At 37.6% G+C, this 27,254-nt stretch overlaps 1 protein-coding gene across 2 annotated transcripts in view; it reads left to right on the top strand.

Moving 5' to 3' along the window:
- The window catches only part of KAT6A (lysine acetyltransferase 6A), a 114,185-nt gene extending 87,134 nt beyond the window's left edge, over positions 1-27,051 (top strand). For both annotated transcript variants that reach the window (XM_044751078.2, XM_070500106.1), the window contains exons 9-17: positions 3,634-3,749; positions 10,633-10,774; positions 12,294-12,455; positions 13,584-13,677; positions 15,755-15,986; positions 16,700-16,907; positions 18,101-18,703; positions 21,533-21,845; positions 24,217-27,051. In XM_044751078.2, coding sequence (XP_044607013.2) covers positions 3,634-3,749; positions 10,633-10,774; positions 12,294-12,455; positions 13,584-13,677; positions 15,755-15,986; positions 16,700-16,907; positions 18,101-18,703; positions 21,533-21,845; positions 24,217-26,888 — 4,542 coding nt within the window. In that variant the 3' untranslated portion in view covers positions 26,889-27,051. The remainder of the gene's footprint in view (positions 1-3,633; positions 3,750-10,632; positions 10,775-12,293; positions 12,456-13,583; positions 13,678-15,754; positions 15,987-16,699; positions 16,908-18,100; positions 18,704-21,532; positions 21,846-24,216) is intronic.
- The last annotated feature ends 203 nt before the right edge of the window (positions 27,052-27,254 follow it).

Consider the following 27,254-nt stretch of genomic DNA (forward strand, 5'->3'; position numbering starts at 1 on the left):
ATCTGCCTAGCTAAAGAAATATTAATGTGTCTGACTGTGGAGTATTACCCCAAATTCTAATGAGGCTGTTGATTTAAGATACATATAGGTACTGTAATACTTTTCTTTTTTTTTCCTTTTTTATTTATTTATTTTTTTGAGGAAGATTAGCCCTGAGCTAACTGCTGCCAGTCCTCGTCTTTTTTGCTTGAGGAAGCCTGACCCCGAGCTAACATCTGTGCCCATCTTCCTCTACTTTATGTGTGGGACGCCTACCACAGCATGGCTTGCCAAACGGTGCCATGTCCGCACCCAAGATCTGAACCGGCGGACCTTGGGCTGCCAGAAGCGGAACGTGCGCACTTAACTGCTGCGCCACCAGGCCGGCCCCTGTACTACTTTTCCAATATCAGAAAATTTCAGGATTCCAAAGCATTCTGTTCCAAGGCTTTTAAGATAAGAGTGTGTGAACTTGTAACTTCATTTCTTTGGAAAACTAAGCTCCAGCTCAAAAAAACTTACACACAAACTTTTGGAATTCAGAACATTAGTTGAGGACTACACATACGCCCTATCTCACCTCTATCCTTTTTGTTCTTTTCTGTCTTTATGCTTCACTCTTGATATTCCTATCCTGGAGTTTTTTGCCTTTTAATTTCTCTGAGCCATGTTTTTTTCCCCATCTGTAAAGCAGGCATATTGTTTTCTACTTTGAGGAATGGATTGTGAGGATTAAATGAGATAACTGTATAAGGTGCAGAGTCTGGCTCTGTGGTGCTCCTCAAATACCGATTCTCTTTATTCCTTAAGTTGATGCTCTTTCCATATTGGAGCAGATGAACTCATTCTTACATATCTCTTTCGTCATGTAACTTTTAATCCCTAATGAACAGAATTATTATTATAACCTTTCTATGGGAAATTTTCAAACACCAGAAAGACTTCTCTTCTCCCCAGATTTCACATTCTCATACTGATAGTAAGGATGCAGTCCTACCCTCCACTCCCACCTCAAAGTGTCATTCCCCCATGGAGAATGGAAAAGGAAGATCAAGGGAGAGCTGTCTAATGGAGGCAAGGGGAAGGGAGCAGTGCTGTGTCGATAGCAGTTGTAATTTTCGTGTTTGTACCAGATGTGGACTTGAGAGAAGCTTCTCCTTCTGAGAGGAGTGGCTTCTATATGTTAGAAATTGGAATTAGATAAGTCATTTAATGAAAGTGGAGATTTTGCAGAAGAGAGTCTTTTTTCATAAACTGCTAGTAATAAAAGTTTAATTATCTAGATAGGCGTATTTAAGTTATCTTTTGGTTTAGCCCAATTAGTAGTGCATTTAGTGCCCCCCTTACTTTCTTAGATTAAAAGATCTATTCTGGCCTGGAGTGTATGTTATCTTTTAGAGATGGCATATTCACATGAGAAGGAGGGAACAAAGTGACAGAACTGGAGTTAAAAGTTTTAAAAATTATTTGTGCTCTTGATTATATTAGATTCGTGCTTCTTTGGAAAGTTGCATGTTTAATACAAGAGTATTTTGGCTGAAATTTAAAAATAAAATGATCTAGCAAAGGTGACCTTGTAGTTCAGATTTGACAATTTGATTTTGGCAAGGACTGGGTTAATGAGTGGCTTAGGTGCAGCTCTTGCTTCCTCAGTGCCTGAAGCCTTTGTTAACTTCTAAACCTTAACAAACGGAAACACTGGCTCATGAGGCCTTCACAAGGGATTTGGAGGTGGTGGAGGACAGAGGTAGGTGAGCGCATGTGCCAGAACACTTCACAGTGCAGGAAGGTGAGGGTAGGTGAAGGTGGCGGGGAAGTCTGCCCTGAGTCTAGTTTTACGCAGACTTGCTGAGTTGTGGTGATGTGCAAACAATTATACTGGAACTGGATATCTGCTTTCACATTGGGCATCCACCTGGAAGAGCGACGGGCAGCTGATGGGAAAGCTCTCCGACAACAGGCAGTGCCACAGCAGGTGCATGCTTTCAACTTCTGTGCTTCCTCCTTGATAGTAGGCTCAGGAAGTTAGATTTGGTTTCTGATATTTGGTTATTCTGATGTTTTCTATACCACTCTTCTTGTTATTTTGAGCTGTGAAGTTAAAAGATACTACTTTATGAATTAGAATACTTCTTTCTGGAATGTAGTTTAAAGAACAATGTTTTTAAAATCTTTTTACAGAGTTTTATTTTGGTTTTGAGAAATGAAAAAATCTTATTTTAATCCTGTCTTGTGTATTTCCTTGTGATGTTTGTATTTGGAAGAGCCCCAATACTCCTTGGTGTCATAAGTCAGTTTATCCAGCTCGTAGCTGTTTGTCTTTTGTTTTGAGGAGTCTGAGGAAGAGGTTGAGGTTGCACCTGGCTATATTCCAGTATGAAACCTGAGATGAGTCCCTTGGCCTTTTATGAAAAGGAACAGGTGGAAAGACCAGGGAGAGTTTTCAAATGAGTTGTGAAGAACCTTTTCCTTAAATGAAATTATATAAAAATAGTGAATAAAATCTTTTTAGTTTTGTTAGAAGATGTGTATGTGTGTTTACGGGCTCCAACAAGGGACTTTTAATAATCTGTCAGTGGTTTTTAAAGCATAAAGTTGAAGAGTAATTTTGGTTGTTCTTTTGATGAGGAATTATTAATACTTGTGGGTGATAAGGCTAAATTCTAGCTCTTAAGTCAGTTAATGTTTATAGAGTATCCATGATAAATATACATATATATACATATATATTGTATATTATAATTATATACATAATATATGCACACATATACATGTATGTATATATGAGTCTGTTGCTGTATTGGGTGCAGAGCAAATCAAATTGTCCTTGAATTTAAGGTTTTGAAACCTGATCTTTGTAGTCTTTAGCAATAGCTTATATTGTATTGTTCGTGTAGAAGTCATAAAGGCTTTTATAAGTTATTCTTTTTTAAGATACTGTAGTTCAGATTATTGCAGGGATGAGGGGCATAGAGATTGTTTTCATTATAAACAGAAGGTAGATAAAAGGGATAACTGTGTGTGTATAACAGTATTTTTTTTCCTTGGGCAAATCTGTGAAGAACTAATAAATTTTAGGGGCAGTGTGAAATGAATTTTGAAGACTCTTTTGATACTTGTTTTGTCATATTCTTTTAATATTGCTCTTAAATGTCTGTTTTCCCAAACCAGAAGATCATTGTTTTCTCCGTGTGCTCGCATGTTGAGTAGCTCGTTTCCCGTGTGGTCAGTTGAGACAGTCTGTGCATGACCTTGGCAAGTGTGCAGCACTCCCCCCATCTCCCGGTTAAAAATTGTTCTTTATCTGATATCCTCAGATGCCAGCAGTTTCTCTTTAATAATCAAGTCATCGAGGGAGTGAGTTTAGTTGAAGAAAGTATTTGCAGTATTATCAAATATGAAAAATGCAGTGACATCAGCTGCATTTGGTTCTAAGAGATTTATTGGCATTTTTGTTCTTCATTTGGATGTTCTATTGAGAGAATAATACAGGTTATTTCCAAACTTGTTAGCTTGTTCCTGACTTTTTTTGTTCTCCTGAGGAATCCTGAGAAGACAATGTTTAGTTTCAAATCATTTTTTTGGTTCATTTTGTTATCTATCTCAGTGTATTTAATTTAGCTAACTTTTGTAATGTATTTTTTGACTGCACAGAAAGTTGGAGTGACTGGTCCCCCTGATCCACAAGTCCGCTGTCCCTCTGTCATTGAGTTTGGGAAGTATGAAATTCACACCTGGTACTCTTCCCCATATCCTCAAGAATACTCAAGGTATGTTTTGAGAGACCGTTTACCTTCTGTTTTTAGATTCATAGAACTCCAGCACTAGAAGGAATCTTGGGGACATATTAGTCCAGTTCATCTTTTTACATTTGAGGAAACTGGTAGCTTTTAAATGTCCATGATAGCAGCATACTTTGGCAGCCACTTAATCCCAATTGGCTTTAGATTTTCTTTTCTGTAACCTATCCAAAAGCTGTTATTTAAGATTGGAAACCTGACACATGGTCAAAATGGAAGGGGGACATTTCTTCTTTAAGAGAAATTTGCCTTCATACCTCACACTAAGAATTTTTAAAAAAGAGAGTGAGAGATTCTTAGACTTAACCAAAAATAACGTTTCAGTGAGTAGCCTTTTATTTAAATTTTTATAATTTAACAAACTTAGTGAATGGTTTGTTTTCCCAGGAATAATTGGACAAATCATATAAAATTATATATAAATAGCTTGGGTTTCCAGATGTAAAAATTGATCAGTCATTAGCTTTTGGGGATGAAGCAGCATACTTAGTGAAGCCAAATTGGTTTCATGACTCAGCTCTGACATCTATAAGCTGCGTAACCTTAGAAGTTACCCAGCTACTCTGTTCTTCAGTTTCTTGATCTGTGAAGTGGGGATAATACTAATACTTACTGGATAGGGTTTGTTGTGAACATGAAATGAATTAGAACATGTAAATCACTTAGAAAATGGTAAGTGCCCAATAATGTCAGTTATTGTTATTTTTTTCCTTTAGGCTTGAAATTAAAAGAGTTGAAAAATAAGATTTGGTCAAAAAATTAAACACTACTTTATCATTTGAAGTATAGCAGTCACATTAACGTTCTCTTTAATCTGTGAACTCCTTATGCTTCAGTTCCCGTTTGCAGGATGTGGTTAGGAATAATCAGTTACGGTGCTATGGGTTAAACACGTTCAAAGTACCCTCATTCTAGGGCTTTTTACCCCTCTAGTAACATTGCTTGTCCAGAATATTAGCAAAAGTAATTATAACTACATTAATCTATTCAGTGCTTTACAGTATGTAGAGTGCTTTAATATGGGTTATTTCCAAAAAGCTGTTGAAAAACCAAAAGTCATTATTCTTTTTACTTTTTCTTTCCGTATAATTTAACTTGCTTGTGTGATTTTCAAGTCTAGCAGAAGTAGAAAAATAAGATTGAGAATGTTATTACAGATACAGACCTCAGTGACAAAACAAAAAAGAGAGAAAGCAAAACTCCAGGAAATTAACACACAAGCTCATGAAACACAGTAATTGAGAACCATTTATTATAGGTTCAGTTAGTCCTAAACACTGTGGTAGATCTTTAAGGCAGCATTCTATTTATGTCATGGAATAACAATCTGAGTTTGTTAAAAAAAGGTTGTTATATTTATATATTATTATATTTTTTATATATATGTATGTTAAAAGAGAGCAGGAAATTCCTCAACTACCTACAGAACTCAGGTATTCAAGGCAGTTTACTCCTCAGGAGTTCTGGATAGGCAAGATAGTGTATGATCGAGAAGAAATATGCTGAGGAATGTATTTCTTCATCAGATTTAAAATATATTATTATTACCATTTTTTTAGTGAACTCTTTGCAAGCTGTTCACATCCTAAGAATGCTCAACTGAGAAAAGAAGGCTCATTCAGTGTGTCTATCAGCTGTCCTAGGGATTGTGGTGCAGATGGATTGGAACTATAGGCACCTGTCTCTTCTACTTAAGGGGAGGACAGGAAATTAATTGACTCAAGACAGAAATAGGGAGCCAGCCTCAGCACTTGCTTTTCCAGAGAATGAGGAGAATGGAGCCATGAGGCTGTTGTCTTTTAAGGTATTAAAATGTTGCTTTTTGTTCTGAAAAGATGGTCTCTAATCAGGTTTAACACCTAATTTCTTAATTAGGTTTGAGGTAATTGGTTTTCAGTGAAGGAATAAACAACATTGCCAGCAGAAAAATGAATAACCAAAAAGGTAGAATAGGAATCATAATAGAAAGCAGCCATAGAATAGGAACTGTAAAATTCACCAAGTTTCTTAAGTAGAATTTCAGACATTTTCTATACATTTCCTTATCCATTGTGGAGGGTTCCCTGAGTTTTTCATCAGAAAATATTCTGTAATTTAATAGGTTCTTTGGTATGATGTTTTTTCTATTTATGTATTCATAATTTTAAGTACATTTTAAAACTGCATATACCTATTTAAATGAGTTTCGGCTTGTTTTACTCTTTCCTTTTTTTTTCCTCCAAAGATTGGCACCTGAGCTAACACCTGTTGCCAATCTTTTTTTTTTTCTTCTTCTTCTTCTCCGCAAAGCCCCCCAGTACTTAGTTGTATATTCTAGTTGTGGGTCCTTCTGTTTGTGCTATGTGGGATGCCGCCTCAGCATGGCCTGACAGGCTGTGCTGAGTCCGCGCCTGGGATCCAAATAGGTGAAACCCTGGACCGCCAAAGTGGAGCACACGAACTTAACCACTCGGCCATGGGGCTGGCCCCTACTCTGAGTTCTTTTAAACTTGAGTTGACTAAAATGTTTAGAGATCTTATGTTTTCCAGATAATAAACCTATATCCTTACTATGTTAATGACTATTTATTATTCTGTGATAAATTGCTTCTGAATTATTTTATTATTATAATGAGGTTTTAAGCACTTGTTAAAAACTCCAAATCCCAAAGCATGCAAAAATAAGACAATTGGAGCAAACAGAAAAGAAAAGATCACAAGAGGAAAAAGCTTTTGGAAAGTGGGATTGTGCTATTATCTCCCATAATATCCAGATATTTATTTATGTGTGCGTTGTATCTTAAGTAATCTTGCATCTTTGGCTTAAAAACAAACAAAAAAGTGAAAGAACAGCAGTGAAGCAGTAATACTACTTCATTTGGAACAGTGTGATTAAGCCTCAGACACTGAAGAGTATACACCCTAATTTTAACCCTGAGTTTCTCCAACAGGGCCATGTGATGCTCACACAAGGCAGACAGGTCCAAAGAGAACCCTACTCTGCCATTAAAGACATGACATAGATGGGCTGAAGGCAGGAGTAGCTGTGATCATGGGATGTCTTCTACCCCTGAGCTGTTTAGAGCTTAGCTTCGTAATAACCTCTATGCTACGAGATCATATTGAGATCCTAACAAGGCAGATTCCCACATAATTGAGTTGCTTAGCAAGTTACCTATATCTTTTGATCTTGTTCCTGATTTGATTTGATGCATAGATTGTGTATAGCCCCAGTTACTGAAGAACGGCATCCTTAAGGTCTTTGGATGACCATTAAATGATGAAATAAAATGAATGAGAGGAGAATAAAGATATTCATAGTATTAATCATAAATAATGGCAGTTGTAGTTACCATTCATTGAGCTTGGTACTGGACTAAACGTCTCTGGAATATTCTCTGAGGTGGCTGTTACTATCTTCACTTTACAGACCAGGGCCTGGCAAACATATTCAAGACCATACAGTTTATAAGTGGCAGAACCAGGATTTAATCCTACTTTTCTCTTACCACACAGCTATAACCTTTAACCACTGTGCTTGCACTACTCCATAGAGGTTGACCTATTGATAGATCTGTTGATTTAGATTGAGCTCACATGGCTTGTACCATAACCTTTGATTTAAGTAATATTTGATAGAATTTTTATTGTGGTATTAAAATTTTGCTGCAAGTCGACCTATTATAAAGGCCACACAGACTGCTCCTATTTTGGGTAATGTTCAAAAGCCAAGAAGGTACTGTAGGAATTCCTGGAAGGATGTTTGCATCATCCTAGAAATAAGAGAAGCAGTGCTTCCAAAGCACACACAGCTGCAGCCCAGTTCTGACTCCACAGGCTGAGGTGACAAAATATTGACCAACTTTAGAATAAACTTCAAGTATTGAGGCTACACCCCGTGATGCAGCTGATCACAGTGACCATATCCTATTTGATAGTCAGGGCCTAGGTGCTGTCAGGAAGAAGATGACAAAAAGCAGCACCTAGCAGTGTTCTCTAGGGCTGGGAGTATTCATAACCCCCGTAACTACACTTCATTTCATGTGATCTGATGTTCTTTCTCTATGATGTGTTTTTTCAGAGAGCTGCAGCCATTTGTGCTATTACTAGAAGAAACATTTTGTTTTTCCAGGGATTTTATCACATGATTCCCTTTAGACAAACAATGTCATCCCAGTGGGCTTGGTTATAATAAAGTAAGAGGTTTTAAGTGTTTTCAGCAAGAACTGAATGGAATAAAGTAGATCATGATGCTTGCTTTTACTATTATTTTTCATATAATAAGGTTCACCAGCTTTTTAAAAATTGTGAATAAAATGCCATACATCTTGCTATTTCCAAGGAAATAGCATAGCAAGTACTTATAATTTACCAGATAGAACTTGGCAGCAGTTTTCTCAGGGATTTCACCACTTCTGATGTTTCTTGAACAACTTGCTTATTACTAGAGCTTTAAAGAAATTAGGCCTTCTCTCAGAGACCTTAGGAAATAAATTATACTTTATTTTCATGTCTTTGTACTGAGACCTAAAAGTTAAATTGCATGCTTTTAAAGTTGGCATTTATCTTTTTTTCTGGAAAGTTTAGTGGTCTGTCACTGGTTGTTCTTTCTTTGCTTTTTTCTTTCTTAATATTTTAAAAAGCACATAATTTTGTTTAGGTTTCTCAGATTCACATTATAGGGACTATTTAGTTGTAATATTTAGTTCTCAAAGTGAAACTGTACTCAAGGATTCTTCTTTATCTTGTTGCAACAAGTTAAAGTCACTCATTGAGAATTTAGCACAGGTAAATAAAGGTAAGTAGTAGAATAGATGGCGGGGAGAAGGTTGCCATTAATTACATTGACGTAGGGAGAACCTCTTTCTTCCACCTTCCTTTAAGTAGAAATTATTCAAAATCAAGATATTCAGGAAGACAGTTTGGCAGTTGTGGGTCACCTTTGAGACTCAGTTAAAAGACCTCTAGTGCCCACACTAGATAATGAAGTTTATAATTGGGGCCATTTCATTTTGAGATTTTTTTTCTTCTGGTGGTAAAGAAGGAAAAAGCTATTTATCCTGCTGCCATTCTTTTCTCCGATTAGTGGAGTTTGAGGCAACATGCAAAGGAAATAAGCACAGTAGCTTAGGAAACCTTTCTTTTCCATGTTCTTGGCTCTTGCTTCTTGATTTCAATTTGTAATGTCAGTAATTACTTGCTTCATTCAGTACTTTATTTAGAACTGACTTTTGTACTAATGATATAATTTCAGGTTGTGTTGGTTTGACTAATATTAATATTTGGAAAACACTTATTACATAAAGTAGGCATTTAGAAATACCATAGTACAGTGGTTCCTTGGAGCTTTTAATGTGCTGAATGGCAGTTTTAAAAATAAGACGTGAGATTATATAGGAAGAATTAATGCACATTCTGAATCCCCAAGAGAGAAGGAAAAAAAAATCACGTCCCCCTCCCCACCCTTATTTGAGCATGAATATTTGGCGCATACAGCACTGGTGTTCCAAAGATACACTTTGAGAAAGGCTTTACTTGAATGTTAGATATTTTCAGATAATTATAATTGTGTTTCAAAAGCTGCTTCTAAAGTAGAACTTGAAAAAATAGTTGTGGTCTTCACACTTTAACAAATCAGACATTTTTGTGTGTTAATCTACTTTTTCAGGGTATTCTTTTTAAAGCATAGCTATCCAAAGGCGTAGCAACTAAATTAATGAGGGTTTTATTTCCATCAGTCTCAATGCTTCTTTATATGAGAAGGGGATAGAGTAATTTATTTGGATTGTATTTTTTGTCATCACATCATCCAGTATATTTGCACATCCAGTTTTAATGGTAGTATCAGATCTCGGATTACCAAGGCATGACCAGCTCTGGACACAGTTCATGCTTGAGGGAAGTCTTGTGCTGAGGATACATGGTGTGTGTATTTTATAATAGATGAGCCATGTGGTCGTCTGGATTCAGACTAAATAGGTATAAAAGCCACTGGTTTTTAATTTAGGCTATGTTCCTTCTGTTACTTTATGAACCGACCTGATCACTTAACTTTATTGCCTTGCTCCTCATAAAAGGGACATGAGGAAGAAGTCCTGTTAAACTACTGCTAAAATAGCAAGCCTGTTGGATAAATACAAATTAATAACAGAGAACATCTGAAAGAATAATTTGAACTTTTATTTCACTTGTTGAATAATAGACTTTTGAGTTGCAAGATCTAATGTGATTATTTAACCAGCGGGAAAGCCAGAATTTCAGGGTGGAAGGAGGGAGGGAAGATAGTGTAGTGTGTCCTAACTTGAAAAACACATATCCAATATTTATACTTAAAAAGATACACAAAATCTGCTTGTGTAATATTCACTATATGTCCATTTTACTCAGCACTCTGTACCTAGTGTACCTAGCACAGGGCCTGGCGTACAGCAAGTATTCAACAAATGTTTATTTTCTGAAATGAATGAATGAACGATCTGATAAAGGGAGAAAGAATATATAACTTGACAAAATCTTCTTCACTTATGGGTGTGTTCTGAAGGTAGACTTTATTTTCTGCTTATTTGAGATTATCAAGGAGGAGAGAATGTGAGATTTTCATATCTGTCAAGCGGGTAACTTAAGACTGGACAGTATTAGTCTGATGGGAAGAGCACTGAATTGAGTGTCTTGATTTCTCATCCCTGCCCTCTTGCTGTTAATTAGTTGGAGACTGTTATCAAATCAGGGACATGTTTAATTTTTTTTTCTTTCTTTCATTTGATTAATGGGGATAACAATACTTGGCTAGTAATGAGAATAAAAAAGGAGTAGTTGTGAACGTTTAAAGTCTTATGTAAAGCCCTGTCTTTTTTTGTTTAATTATTATCTACAGGCTGCCTAAATTGTACCTTTGCGAATTCTGTCTGAAATATATGAAAAGTAGAACTATTCTACAGCAGCACATGAAGAAATGTGGTTGGTTCCATCCTCCTGCCAATGAGATTTACAGAAAGAATAATATTTCTGTCTTTGAGGTAAAGTAGAAGATGTTTAGTGGTTGTCTTCCTGTCCATTTCACTACTGTGCCTCCTGTACTGTATTTAATTGTGCAACTTGATTTTTTTGGAAAATGTTATCTTTTTCTTGTACTCACTATTGAGTCGGATAATCAGCTATATGAGAAGCAGAATTAGGCCAATCCAAAAGGTACCAAGTACACAAGCTTGATCTCAGAATAAATTATTCTGTATTTTATTGCATCAAAGATATCAATTTTATTTTATGTGCCACTAAGAAGGAAAAAGTACTAATTATGATTTATAAGACTCCATTTGATTACAAAATGTCAACTAATTTTACATATTTTAGATATGATAAAATTGTGTCTTAGATCTATGAAATATGGTGTTTAAATGAAACAAATTCCACTGCTCTATTTAAAGGAGTATTTTGTAGAGGTGTATTTAATACCTGTAGTAAATCTTAATGTATTTTCCTGATTTCATCATGATGATAGATTTAGGCTATGTCTGTGATTCTATTTTTGTTAGTAGTGCTTTCTAATTTCTTAATCCTCAGTTCTGTGGTTTGATTGCCAAATATTAATTGAGTACCTGCCATGTATGTGCTCAATTCTGTTAATTACTATCATGATAGAATTTCACATTGTCAGGACCTACTGGGTCTGTAACTTTCTTGATCTTCCCTAAGCCTTTATTTTAGGTGAGGAATAGAAGAGCTCTTCATCTTGGGGGGAGGAGGAAGGGTGTGGTATACAGTATTGTTTCAGAATACTCAAGAGCAAATTGCTTCTCAATTTAAGCGTGTATTGGTGTGTATTTTAAAAGAAGTAATTTTAAATTACTTAAATTGTTGAGGAGGTTCTAGTCTTGAAATATCAATGTCTTGAGGTTTAATGTGGGCGTCCTTTGGCATTTTCAAAAAAGAGCAAGCTCCAGCAACTCCAAGAAAGAGGGGTATCAGGAGCAATATAGTGTAGTGCTCCTGATCTTGGCCAACCTGTTTCCAAGAAATCTCTCATGCTTGGTGCTTTTGACAATAGTTAATACTCCCTCAAGTAGCTTTATTTGGGGATAAATCTGATCATGGCAGTCAGACTACATTGCTTCTGGCTGCTGGCACAGATTAAACTAGAGTTATACCTTGTTTTACTCAACAAATGTATTTTGGAAGAGGTTGTATTTAGAGCTTTTGTTGAATTAAATACTTTAAAAAGTAGATCAGGTCAGCTTACTATCTGAAGGATTCCTGTAATCAATCTTACTATAAAAGCAAAAAGTGCTATTTTTTAAATGGTCATCATCTTTTTGTCTAGCTATTTATGCTTTGTTGACGTACAATGTTTTATACATTTAATTGTCTTAAAACAGCAGGTACCATAATTCTTCCATTTCAAGGGGTAGTTTCCAGGTTCTGATCACTGACAGCTTCTCTTTGGGCTATGGGTAATCAGAGGTGCTTGTAACTGATGTGTACTATTCTAGAACTAAAGAGACACCGTACTGACCATTTTGTTCTGTTTTTTTACTCTAGGTTGATGGGAATGTGAGTACCATTTATTGTCAGAACCTGTGTCTCTTGGCAAAGTTGTTTCTTGACCACAAAACACTCTATTATGACGTGGAGCCATTCCTTTTTTATGTACTAACACAGAATGATGTCAAGGGCTGCCACCTTGTTGGCTACTTTTCTAAAGTAAGTATATCAGCTTAAAATGAGTTTGAATTCCTATGGAAATCTGAAACAGTCTGCTGGTTCTCACTAGGAGACACTACAGGCTGCAGCACCTTCTGGTACCATCTAGCTTTGTGGGAAGGAAAATAGAAGGCACGTTCAGAATACCACGTACTAGAAGGTGCCTAGTAACATTCGACAGACTATATACTCTCCTAGGAATGTGAACTACTGGTTATACTCAAGAGGAAAAGTTTTAAAATGACTTCTATTCCCATGGTGATAATAGGTAGAACTTGTGAAATAAACATAGTCATTACCCCTCTGACTTCTTTCTCAGTTTAAATCTTCCCTTCCTAATTTGAATTTTAGGCATAGAAATAAGAATAAGAAGCTGTTTTTATTAAAGGATATTTTCTCTCCTTTCTTTAATCTTCCTTTCTCTTGAGGAGGAAAAAAAGTTTCTTTTGTAGTTAAACAATGTAAAAGAAATACTTTTATTTAAGCAAGCCCGTGGTAAAATCTAAGTGTATAAAATAGGTAAGTGTGAAGTACTGGCTGTATACGAGTTCTGTTAGTAGGCTATTTCCACAGTTAAACATCATTTGAAATAAATTGCCAGATTTATAAGTGTGTTTGTACCCAACATTTTGGGACTACTTTTTGTAAATATTTTTAAATTTTTAAAAAGTTAAATTTGTAAAGTTAGGTACAACTAATAGGGAGGTGGGCCTGCCCTATGTAGCAACAGAGCAGGAAATAAAAGAAACTTTGAGATAGTTGACAAATCTTCCTACTTCTAGAGTGCACATTGACTCGTCATTTGTAGCTTTGCACATTGGTTGGGACTCAGATTTCTCTGCTCATCTTAGGCATTGACATACTGTTTCTGTGTTGCAGATGGTGTTGGATGGCATAATTTTATTTTATTTTTTGTTCTCCCAGGATGGTTGCTTTGTGGGTAATGGCAATGACCTAACGTTGTCCTATCTCCTCCCAGTGGGGTATTTTTTTCTTGATGTGCGTTGTTATTCCCAAATGACCAGGGCTGTGGTTTTGACTGTTAGTCTTTGTTTCTTAATAATTAGCATTACTCTTCAGTCTTAGCAGCCTGTTGTTTTAAAACTTGGCTTCTATTTTCTCCACCAGGAAAAGCACTGCCAACAGAAATACAACGTTTCCTGTATAATGATTCTTCCCCAATACCAGCGTAAGGGCTATGGCAGGTTTCTCATCGATTTCAGTAAGGATTATAATAACAATTTCTTATTATCTCTTCCTGTGGACCTTCTGTATATATATATTTTTAAAGATTTGCAGATGATTTATTGGTTGCCAGCATCTTTTGTCATACTACTGTATGGGACTTTAAAACCTAAAGCTATGAATTTTTTTTCTTTTGGTGAGGAAGATTGGCCCTGAGCTAACATCTGTTGCCAGTCTCCCTCTCTTTTATGTGAGATGCCATCACACCGTGGCTTGACGAGTGGTGCTAGGTCCATGCTGGGGATCCAAACCTGCAAACCCTGGGCCACCGAAGTGGAGCATGCAAACTCAACCACTGTGCCAGTGGGGTGCCCCAGACATGAAATATTTTTAAATAGCTAACATTGGATACCAACTTCTGAGTGATCTATGGCAAATACTTTTAATTTGCAACTGTTAATTTACAGTGGAATTTAGTTTTATGGTAATCTTAACTCAGAACAATATTAAAAAAAAAATTGTAACCTCTTAAATTAGTACTAATAAAGAAGTATATAAAAAAAAATCATGCCACAACTAGAAGGACCCACAACTAAAATGTATAACTGTGCTGTGGGGTTTGGGGGAGGAAAAAAGCAGGGAAAAAAAAGTATAGCACCTGCCCTATTTTTGTTACCCAATTATCTGAGAAAATGTTTTCATCGTTTTTTAGTGTCAGGCTCTACCTAGTGGTTAAAAATATGCAGTGCACCTTTAGAAATCAAAAGTAAAGGATACAGGAAATAATTTAATCTGACTTAAAAATTTTGAAAGCTAACAATTCTAAAAAGGTTGTTGTAGAACTTGAATTTTTTTAGACATTGATAATCTTTCTTAGACAGTAAATGTATGTTTGCAGTAAATTTTATATTGATTATAAAATAGTGATATTTGAGGGAATATTTTCCTTCAGATATTGCTAAAAATAATATTTAAAAGAATACATTCAGAAATAATGGTTCAAACTAAGGATTTTGGTACAGACAGTCCTTCTGAATATCAGATGATTATATTGCCAGTGTTAAGAACGTAATTCTCATATGGACCATTGAAGCTTATTCTGCTCGGCCTTAGACTGTACTCCTGACTATATTTTATTGGAAATGTGTGCCCTTGGTTATTTTGTACATTTTCTTGGCCTTTTTGGATTCATAGTAAAGGGTGGGACTCAGATTATTTCCTTTAACATCACGTATTGTTTTGAAATAGGACTCATGATTGGACATGTTATGCCATTAAATAGCAAAGTTAGGGGAAATAGTCATTTTTTTGAGATATACAGACATCAGTCTTTATGATTATTAAAACTGTATATTAAAACAGTATTTCTTTTCGTTTACTTTTCCTGATGTAATATATTTTCCCGCATTATCCTTAGACTGCTTTTAAAGTTTTCTTCAGTGACAGAAGACTACGTTTTTTCTGCCATCTCCATTTTCAGTACTTTCACTTAGAGTTTCTGCCGTTCTTTTCCTGTTCTTGAGAGTCATGCAGTAGACAAGAAAACAAAGTAATACCACCATACACTCACAGTGACAGCCTCATACTGACATTCTTGCTTACCAAGAATTAGGGTGGTAGGCGATTGTGAGGAAATCTTTGGTTGAAGTAAGAATTGTCATCTAATTCACTCACAGAAGAACCACAAACTTAATAGACAGGATTACATAAAAATGAAGGCATTCTTTTGTGTTGTTCCATTCAGGTATAACTGTTGCCATCTAGTGGTCCAAATAAAACATGTGAGGGTGGTTTTTTCCCTATAGCATGTTAAACAAAAATCATTATTGCCTTTATCTTATTATGCAGCCTGTTAATATGAAGTCCTGATTTTTAACAGTTTGAATACTTTACCATGATTTATAACTGTAGACAAAGTGGTCCTAATGTAATGTTCACTGGATACAAATGATGTAGTCTTCCTGTACATTGTGTTCTTTTTCTTGAAGGAATTTATCTTTGAAATTATTATTGCTTATAATACTTGGGTTGGTTGTGGAAGAAAGGATTGTTGTCTTGTTGAATTAGCCTATTTAAGGCTCTCTGACATGTTTCTGATTTGGGGGTTTCTTTAGGTTATTTGTTATCAAAGCGTGAAGGCCAAGCAGGGTCTCCAGAGAAACCATTATCCGATCTAGGTCGTCTTTCCTACATGGCTTATTGGAAAAGTGTAATATTGGAGTGCCTTTATCACCAAAATGACAAGCAAATCAGCATTAAGAAGTTAAGCAAGTTGACTGGAATCTGCCCTCAAGACATTACGTCCACACTCCACCACCTACGTATGCTGGACTACCGTAGTGACCAGTGAGTATCGCATCCCTTTGTATACCTTCGAAAGGTAATTAGGTGGAGGTTTCGGATCAGGCAGCCAAGTTATCAATGCACGGGCATAAACTAATATAAGTGGTACACTTGGTGGTCCTGAGACATCATTTTCCTTTATATGATATTTGATACTCAATAGTATCATATTTTTTTTAACTTTTTCTGATCTTCCTCCTAACTTTTGGACTTAAGTTACTAATGTTTTATTTTCTAGGATTGGGAGCTCCTTCCCTATACAAGGAGTAACTACTTTAGAAACAGTGTCAAATAAAATGGTCCCATGATTTATTTCCATACAAATGTTACAAAATGAAGTATAGGTCAAAGGAAAGACAGCTCACCCTTATCTAGAGTGGTTGGGAAAAGGTCACAAAGAAAGGAGGCATTTGGACTAGAAAGATGGAGAAAGAGAGAGAGTGCAGGAAAGTTGGAGAAATTCCAGAGGTGGGAAATGTGAGACAAGAAATGGTTAAAGTAACTTCATTCATTGCTATAGTTGAGTGTGAAGTATTTATCCAGTTTCATATTTCTTAGCTGTCTCGTGTGGTGGTGTATTTCTCTTTTCATCTTCCCAGGCAAGCTGTTTTTGAAGCATTTATCATCATCTCCAGGGTTTTCTGGGGGTTATAGCTCCATATTGTTAGGTACTCCTTGTACATCGTTGATTGTTATAAACTTTTGTCTGGTTCCAGATTTGTGATTATCCGCCGGGAAAAACTTATCCAGGATCACATGGCAAAGCTTCAGCTGAATTTGCGACCTGTAGATGTAGATCCAGAATGTTTGCGCTGGACTCCTGTCATAGTCTCTAATTCTGTTGTCTCAGAGGAGGAGGAAGAGGAGGCTGAGGAAGGAGAAAATGAAGAGCCGCAGTGCCAGGAAAGAGAATTAGAGACGAGTGTAAGGGCATGAGTAGTCTCTATTTTTGATGACAGAAGGATATATTTTTGGTTTTCATGGGTATTTGTGATATATATTACGATATCTTCACCCAACAAAGTAAATTCACATTAGAATTTCAGAGTTCATTTCAATAATAGAAATTTCAGAGAGACTGGGTTTTGTTTACTTATTTGTATATTTTTAAGCCTTGGATGATTAGACCTTCAAATTTGTTATAATGGGTCACTTATGACTAAATGTGTCTTACCAGACTGCCAATGTGCAACTAAATTTTAAGCTGTATAGTAATTGAGGAATCTGAATTGAATCTAAATCTGACTGTTGTTAAAAAAGAAATGAAGATACACTTTCCTTAAACTAAAACATTAAGGAAATATTGTAAACATGTGTGTGTTTTCTCGTAGAGCACTAACTAGTTCAGTGGGTACCCAAATGTCTTTAGTCATTAAAGGGTTAATGAGGGATTATACTACATTGTGTAGTTTTCAGTATTTTTCTTCATGTGATGCATACCTTTCTCTCCTTTCTCTGTTCTTTTTGTTTGGAAGCAGCACTTTCATCCTTTAAAAATCTGTCCTCCTTTGACAAACGTAAACAGTTTCATGCCCCTGTTTAATGTAACTTACTTTTCAAAATGAAATTAAATATTCAGAATAAAAATAAATCAAAATAATGACAGAAATTTTCTTTCATTTTTTTCAAACACCCCCTTTCTCTTGCCCATGCCCCAAAGCTCACCTCTTCTCTCTTAGATTTTTGTTCCTCAGAAATTTCATAACGTCTCTCATTTAACATTTCTAAGAACGGTTAATACTCACTCTGTTGATTGCAGATGGTGTTGCGTGATGGTTGAGCACACTAGCTCTTGAGTCAGACTGCTGGGTTAATCCCAGCTTCACATTTGCCAGGGCATGACCCGGGGCAAGTTCCTTAGAGGTTTTGTGCCTCAGTTACCCCATTTGTAAAGTGGGGATAGAATAATAACACTTCATACAATTGTGAGGATTAATTGAAACCTATAAAGCGTTTAAAACAGTGGCTAACAAGAAATATTTATGTTAGCTATTAAATAATTAGTAATTTCCTTTTTTAAAGCTTTATTATGTGTCGGTATTTAAAAGGTAAGAATAGGAGATAAAACCAAATGAGACTGAAAAATTAACCAGCATGGTTTTATTTTCTAAAATCAGGTGGGAAAGTCTGCATCTCGGGAGAATAAAGAACAAGATTCTTATTCTTCAGTAGAAAGTGAAAAGAAACCAGAAGTTATGGCACCAGCTAGTTCTACACGTTTGAATAAACAAGTCCTTCCCCGCGATACTCTTCCTGCGAATAATCAGCCATCTCGGAGAGGCCGCTGGGGGAGGAAGAACAGAAAAACCCAGGAACGTTTTGATGATAAAGATTCTAAACTGCTCTTGGAAGAGACATCAGCTCCTCAGGAACAATATGGAGAACATGAGGAAAAATCGGAAACCTCCCAAGAACAATACACTGAAAGTGAGGAACAGCTGGCAGCCTCTCAGGAGCAGCCGAGCCAGGATGGGAAGCCAGAGATCCCCAAAAGAAGACTGAGTGAGGGGGTTGAGCTCTGGCGAGGACAGCTGAAGAAGGGCCCCGCGGCCCTGAAGTGTCGGCTCCCAGAAGGCAATGATGGACTGCCCCGTCGCTATAGTGATGGTGACAGGGCTCTCCTCAGGGGCTTCAGTGAGAGCAGCGAGGAGGAAGAAGAGCCAGAAAGTCCCCGCTCCACCTCCCCGCCAGTTCTTACGAAGCCCACGTTGAAGCGAAAGGTAAGGCGTTTCTTTGACACGTCTTCTCTTCCTCCAGTTGCAGCTGATTATATTTAGTGTTCTGTCCTAGAGTGGAAAGAGTAATTTAGAAATGCTAAGTGTGTTATTTTTTAAACTTTGTCTCAGTATATTGTAGCTTATGGTCTTCTCACTGAACATTTGAAATGTGTATGTGACTTCTTTTGTTCATGGAAGTTAATTTTGAAGTCTTAAGCTTATTTAAGGACTGACAACTTTTTCAGCTTGCTGGTTTGATGTTCAAGTCATGACTTTTAGGGATTTTTAAAATATTTTAAAAGTGTGTACAGATTAAGAAATGTTTATATTAGAAGACGAGAGGGAAGTATTACACAGTCTGATGGAGAGTGGACATAATGGTGCCCTCTGTGGGGATGAGGAGGGTGAAGCCATTCATGTTCTTTTGGACAGTGCTATTTTCCGTGTACTCTTTCCTCCCTTCTCTCTCTTCCCTTCACCCCCCCAGTGGTTTGACTTAACCTTGTTTTAAAGATATTTTCTAAACTATGTTTCATCATCTTTCAAAGTTTGAATGATAGCCAGTTTGTTAATAAATGCTGTGTGATGATGATAATGAATTCTCTTAAACTGTATACCAGAAATATGCCAGGCTGTGGAGTGAACTTTAAGCATTGCCACAAGCCAGCCAGTCTAAAGTATGTCAGCTCCCTGGATGAGCCACTGTGGAGTAGTAGGGTGACAGCTTTGGTCCAAAGCAATAAAATCGTTCCTTTCCTTAGCAGAGCCTTAAAGAAAAGAGGTAGGGCTGTTTATCAAAAAGAACCTTTGAATTTTAGAACAGTTTTAGATTTACAGAATTATTGCAAAGAAAGGACAGAGAGTTCCTGTATGCTGCATGCCCAGTTTTCCCTATTACTAACTTCTTATATTGGTATGGTACATTTGTCAGAAATGTTATTAGCTAGAGTCCATCCTTTATTCAGATTTCCTCTGTTTTCCTTAATGCCCTTTTTCTGTTCCAGGATCCCATCCAGCAAACATTACATTTAGTAGTCTTATTTCTTTAGGCTCCTCTTGGTTGTGGCAATTTCTCCTTGTTTTTGACGACCATGACGGTTTGGAGGAGTACTGGCTAGGTATTTTATAGAATCCGTCATGATATTAGAATGGGGTAATGTGTTTTTTGGGAAGGAGACCACAGAGGTAAAGTACCATTCTCATCACGTTATATAAAGGGTATCTACTCTCAGTAAAGGTCTGTGTACCAGATACAAGGGTGTTTACTATCACTGTGACTTTTCACTGTTGATGTTAACCTCAATCACCTGGCTTCAACTTGTGTTTGTCCGGTTTCTCTACTATAAGGTTACTCTTTTTTCCCCCATTTCCATACTGTACTCTTTGGAAGAAAGTCACTCTCCACAGCCCACACTTAAGATATGGGGAGGTGTACTCTGCTCCTTAAGAGCAGAATATCTGTGTTAATTATCTGGAGTTCTGCTGGGAGATTTATCTGTTCTCCCTCGTCGATGCGTTTCTTCAGGCGTTTGTTTCCCTCAGTGTGGACTCACATGTTTACTTTGTACTTTGAGCTAGGATCCAATGCTTCTGCTTTATTGAATCCGTTGCTCCAGTTGCTCCAGCTTTGGCTGTTGGGAACTCTTTCAGTTTTGCCCCTGTGTCCCTGTAACATACATACCCTCACCATTGTGAGGGGCTTTTTTTGTTTTGTTTTGAGCACTTCCTTACTTGCTGGTACTACAAGATGTTGTAGTTTCCACTTCTGTGTTTCATGCCCCAATCTAATAATCAGCCATTTCTCCAAAGAGTAGGGCCATGTTTAACCTAGTTTGAAAATTGTATTCTCAACCAAGGACTGGTAAATTTGAAGTGGAGAAAAACTGAACACTGAGTAACTCTGCTATTAATTACATGACCATGAAGGGTATATCTTTGCCATCCTAGGTTTATATTGCCTGTTTATAAAATAAAATTATGCTATTTCCCTGTGTAAGAAAGAGAATGTTGTGACAGGCAGTGGGATCCTGTACAACGTATTTTTTAAGTTCTTGAAGAAATTTGCTTGACTGGGAGTCAGAAACTACATTTTACAACCATTTCTATACTGACTGGATGTGTAATCTTATGCAAGTCCTGTAACCTTTCTGACCTCTATAGAGTGAGGGAGATGGGATTAGATCATTTCTGGTGCATCAGCTTTATTATTTTGTGTTATCTGTTGTGTGGTTTAAGGTATTCGATCCAGTCTAGTACAGAATTGTGCCTAATGTGCTAAGTTTCAGTAACATATTTATTTTACTTTGGAAATGCTTCCGTGACATCAAGTAAATACATATTGGCTACATTCCACTGTAACTCTTTCTGGATAGCTCATGAAAATGGCATATAGCTTTACTGATAGTTCTGCTGACCTTCATAGTAGAGCTATGAAACGAACAGAAAGGGTTTTATTCTTTTTCTTCTCTTGAGGAAAAGATAAGTTAAGGGAACTTGCCTTTGTGTCCTTACAGTACTGAAATAGGCAGCTCCCTAGGGTGTTAAATTGAACTGAACAGTTAATAAGGGAATTATAATATCTGCTTTTTGGGCATGCCTGCTTGTTCTTTTACAAAGCTGTATTTAATTATCCAACATCTTTGTATCTATGATACTTTGTGTATAGTGTCTTACTACATAGTATTTTGAAATAATATCCAAAATATCTTTTGGCAGATAGCATCCTCCTTTTATATATGCTAATTCTATTAGATTTTAAAACTATTAATCATATTATTAATGGAAATGATAGTGTTCGTTACTGTAAATAAAATACTTTTTGCTTTTAAATAGAAACCGATTCTTCACCGAAGAAGGAGAGTCCGAAAGCGCAAACACCACAATAGCAGTGTGGTCACAGAAACTATCTCTGAAACTACAGAGGTATTGGATGAGCCTTTTGAAGACTCTGACTCTGAGAGGCCGATGCCAAGGTTAGAACCCACGTTTGAGATTGATGAAGAAGAAGAGGAAGAGGATGAAAATGAACTCTTCTCTAGAGGATACTTCCGTCATTTGTCCTCACAGGATGTTCTCAGGTGTCGATCCTCTTCTAAGAGGAAGTCGAAAGATGAAGATGATGATGAAGAGTCAGATGATGCTGATGGTATGTTTTACAGAACTGTTGCTTAGTGTAGTTTTATTGTCTGTAAAGATACAGCAGTGATAGCTGCAGACCCTTCACCAAGAAGCTGAAAAATGAACACAGCCCACTAAGCCAGTAAAGGACAACTTGGTGATCACTAAAAAGTTGTATCAAGTATATTCATCCACATTTTCTCACTTAGTCCTCTGTCCTTTTAAAGTGCTTTTTTCTAGTTTCCCCTTCAACTCAGGACCTATTTTTGCTTCTCCGGAAAGTACCTTGCTGTTAGGAAATTGTTCTTTTTTGCCTAATCCTTTCTCGGCCATTATCTAAATCTTTAGTTAATGGGTAGATTGGACTTAGCATCAGGAAGATATTTAAGTAACAACTCTTTCCTAGAATGTGCACTCTATAGACTTAAGCTGTTTTGCTAATTGTTGTATGCTGAGTGCTTAAAATAAGTGCTCAGTAAATATTGTTAAATAAGTAAATGCTGAGAAGATGGTTCTTAAGTAAGATCAGGTTCACGTAAATTGGACTTGCTTCAAACCTGTTCAGGAATCCTTCCTGAATCATCTCTGTAATGTGTCTTACTCAACAGGTAGTAAATTTCTAATAAAAATGGTAACAATACCTCAAAATAGGTTAAATTTTATAGCATAGCAAAAAATTCAATGGTTTACTTTTAAAATAGCCTTGTTGTCATTTCCTCTTTAGAGATAAAGAAACTGAGGTTCACATGAGAGCTGGGTCACAAATTAGTCATTTGCATCCTAGCCTCAAGTTTTTGCCCATGTGTTGTGCTGCCTGGCAACTACAGTGTTTGCCTTCCATGAGGTCAAACTGAACTTTTCTACTTTGCTGGGTGAATTTGAGGGAATCTAGTTGTCCACCTCTAGTACATAAACCTATAGGTTTTATGTAGCTTTTTATTCTTCTTTTAAAAATCAATTCACTCAATTTCAAATCTAGTAGATAACTTGCATTTTCTCCATTCTCATATTTTTACGTAATAAACACTTTTAATATAGTGATAAGATGGCTGAATTCTTTGCTTTATTATGAATGATTTTCCAGAGTTTTATTATATTTTATACTTATATATATTTATGTATGTTATATTTTGAGATATATAACTAAAAATTTATTCTGTAAATTTGGCACTTTTGTAAAATTCTGTCTTGGATCATCGTAGACTAAAATAGTATCCCCTGTTTAAGTTCCTGTTGACTTGCACAAATTTTCTCTGAGGCAGCCATTTCCTGTGTTTATTTTCAAGTTATTACTGCTACTATACCTTTTTAGCTCTCTGCCCAAAATCCTGTTGTTGCTTTGGTGTTCTTCCTTTTAAAAGTTAATGGGAAATGTGAATGTACTTTAATGTCACACCAAACTGTATACCTAAGAATGGTTAAAATGGTAAATTTTATGCTATGTATGTTTTACTACAATTTTTTAAAATAGAAAAAATTAATGGGGAAGAAATAATGATAATATCAAATTTATTTCTAATAAACCATTGTCATTGGTACTTTAACTTTTTCTTCAGGTCAATATTTGTCTAAGACTAAACGCCCTGCAGTTATTCCCATACAGACACGACATTGATTGATCAATTATTCATGTAGGATTGCTTAATCATGGCCTAGAGTAATTGGCTTATGTTACTACCTGAAGTAATGATTTTATAGAAACTAAGAAAACCAGAGAGAAAATATAAATTGCAAACAGAAAAAAAAGGAGAAGAAATGAGTTAATTTGTAACTTATACAATGAAGGCAACTTGTCTAAAGTAGCTGTAATAACTACTTAGTATTTGCATCTTTATAAAGCTTAGCTCCATTTTATAGATAATGAAACTGAATCTTAGAGTAACTTCCCAAAGCCATACAAATGGTGATGATAAACTTGAACTGATTTTTTTTTTTTAAGATTTTATTTTTTCCTTTTTCTCCCCAAAGCCCCCCAGTACATAGTTGTGTATTCTTCGTTGTGGGTCCTTCTAGTTGTGGCATGTGGGACGCTGCCTCAGCGTGGCTTGACGAGCAGTGCCATGTCTGCGCCCAGGATTCGAACCTACGAAACACTGGGCCGCCTGCAGTGGCGCGCGCGAACTTGACCACTCAGCCATGGGGCCAGCCCCAACTTGAACTGATTTTAACTAGTGGATGGTAGCAGAATGTTGACCAGGAATCTGTGATTTTTCTGCCAATTCACTATGTGACTTTAGAAGATGTTGTTAATTAGATTTCTCCTTTAGATTCTTAACTTGAAAGATAATCAGGAGTTTGTGATGATTAATAAGATCATGTCTGTTGTACATGTAGTCTCAGAAAAAGGCACTAGATCGTGTAACCTATTTTTATTATTATTTTTTATCTCTCTTGTATAGATACTCCTATCCTAAAGCCAGTATCTCTCTTGAGAAAATGTGATGTGAAGGATTCTCCACTTGAGCCAGATACATCCACGCCTATGAAAAAGAAAAAGGGATGGCCCAAAGGCAAGAGCCGCAAACCAATCCACTGGAAGAAAAGACCTGGTCGCAAACCAGGATTTAAATTGAATCGGGAAATCATACCCGTTTCTGCTCAAGAATGCATTGTTGAGCCCATTGTCCCCATTCCTAAACCTGGACGTAAACCCAAAATTCAAGAGAATGAAGAAACTGTTGAACCAAAAGAAGACTTGCCTTTAACTGAAGACAGGAAAGAAGAGATGCATGTGGAAGCAGAAGAGGTTGAAGAGGGAGAAGAAGAAGATACAACCAGCAGTGAAGTTAGAGCGGCTTCTCCAGTGGATAGCAGCAATAGTCCTGAGACAGAAATGAAAGAACCTGAGGTAGAGGAGGAAGAAGAGAAACCCCGTGGCCTAGAAGAACAGAGGCAGTCAGAGGAAGAGCAACAAGAACTGGAAGAGCAGGAGCAGGAGGAGGAGGACGAAGTGACTGTGGAAACAAACCGGAATGAAGACCATGATGCAGATGATGAAGATGACGGTCATCTGGAGTCTACAAAGATAAAAGAGCTAGAGGATCAGCCTGTTAGAGAAGACGTCAAGGAGGAGCCTGGTGGTCAGGAGTCTTTTTTAGATACTAGTATGCAGAGCAGTAGGGAGAATATAAAGGATAAAGATGAAACAGAACCAGATTCTGAAGAGGAGCAGACTTCCCATGAAACATCAGTGGTATCGGAGCATATGCCAGGGTCTGAGGATGATCATGAAGAAGATTCAAACTCTAAAGAAGAATTAATTGAGTTAAAAGAGGAAGAAGAGATTCCTCATAGTGAACTGGATCTGGAAACCGTGCAAGCAGTGCAATCTTTGACTCAAGAAGAAAGCAATGAGCATGAGGGAGCCTACCAGGACTGTGAAGAGACTCTGGCAGCTTGTCAGACCCTGCAGAGTTATACCCAGGCTGATGAAGACCCTCAGATGTCAATGGTTGAAGACTGCCAGGCTTCAGAACATAATAGTCCCATATCTTCTGTTCAGTCTCATCCTAGCCAGTCCGTCCGTTCAGTCAGCAGTCCCAATGTGCCTGCCCTTGAAAGTGGTTATACCCAGATCAGCCCAGAACAAGGATCCCTGTCCGCACCCTCTATGCAGAACATGGAGACCAGCCCCATGATGGATGTGCCTTCCGTATCAGACCACTCTCAGCAGGTGGTAGACAGTGGCTTCAGTGATCTGGGCAGCATCGAGAGCACCACAGAAAACTATGAGAACCCTAGCAGTTATGATTCCACGATGGGTGGCAGCATTTGTGGGAATAACTCTTCCCAGAGCAGCTGCTCCTATGGTGGGTTGTCATCCTCCAGCAGCCTCACCCAGAGCAGTTGTGTTGTCACTCAGCAAATGGCAAACATGGGCAACAGCTGCAGCATGATACAGCAGAACAATGTCCAGCCTGCTACCAACTGCAACATCAAGTCACCTCAGAGTTGTGTGGTGGAGAGGCCTCCTAGTAACCAGCAGCAGCCGCCGCCGCCACCACCACAGCAGCAACAGCAGCAGCAGCAGCAGCAGCAACAACAACAACAACAACAACAACCAGCACCACAGCCTCCACCACCCCAGCAGCCGCAGCAGCCACCGCCGCCTCAGCCCCAGCAGCCTCAACCCCCACCCCCACCCCCGCAGCAGCCCCCCCTGTCACAGTGTAGTATGAATAACAGTTTCACTCCAGCGCCTATGATAATGGAGATACCAGAATCTGGAAGCACTGGGAACATAAGTATCTATGAGAGGATTCCAGGGGATTTTGGTGCCGGCAGCTACTCTCAACCGTCAGCCACCTTCAGTTTAGCCAAGTTGCAGCAGCTGACTAACACCATTATGGACCCTCATGCCATGCCTTATAGCCATTCTCCTGCTGTGACTTCCTATGCAACCAGTGTTTCTCTGTCTAATACAGGACTGGCTCAGCTAGCTCCGTCTCATCCATTAGCGGGAACCCCTCAAGCACAAGCCACCATGACACCGCCCCCAAACTTGGCATCCACTACCATGAACCTCACGTCACCTCTGCTACAGTGCAACATGTCTGCCACCAACATTGGCATTCCTCACACTCAGAGGTTGCAGGGGCAGATGCCAGTCAAGGGGCATATTTCCATCCGCTCCAAATCTGCGCCACTGCCCTCTGCAGCTGCTCACCAGCAGCAGCTGTATGGCCGCAGCCCACCAGCTGTGGCCATGCAGGCTGGCCCTCGTGCGTTGGCTGTTCAGCGTGGCATGAACATGGGGGTTAATTTAATGCCAACCCCTGCCTATAATGTCAATTCCATGAATATGAACACTTTGAATGCCATGAACAGCTATCGAATGACACAGCCTATGATGAACAGCAGTTACCATAGTAACCCTGCTTACATGAACCAGACAGCACAGTATCCTATGCAGATGCAGATGGGGATGATGGGGAGCCAGGCCTATACCCAGCAGCCTATGCAGCCAAACCCTCATGGAAACATGATGTACACTGGCCCCTCCCATCACAGCTACATGAATGCTGCTGGTGTGCCCAAGCAGTCACTCAATGGACCTTACATGAGAAGATGAGCAAGATGAACTTGCAATTAAAAACTTAAATATATATAAATAAAGGAACCTTTTATACTGACAAACCAGAGAAAAATGGACCTTTTTTCCAGTTAAAATATTGCTGTAGATTTAGAGGAATTTTTCTTTGGTTTATTTTATTTTTTAGAAAACCTGGTCTTCTCTTTTTTTGGGTTCATTTTGTTCTGGGTTTTGGTTTTCTTCACAATCTTGAACATTTTACAATAGAACTCATCTAAAAATGGATTTGGGGATAGGGGAAACATGCACAAAATCTTTTCATAATTAAAAAGAGCCTTACTTTCTTTACACACCACGTGGACAGAATTTGTGTAAAAGTGAATTCTCTTTATTTTCAGATGTGTG

This window comes from Equus asinus, chromosome 27, assembly GCF_041296235.1.
Source record: "Equus asinus isolate D_3611 breed Donkey chromosome 27, EquAss-T2T_v2, whole genome shotgun sequence".
Taxonomy (NCBI): Eukaryota; Metazoa; Chordata; class Mammalia; order Perissodactyla; family Equidae; genus Equus; species Equus asinus.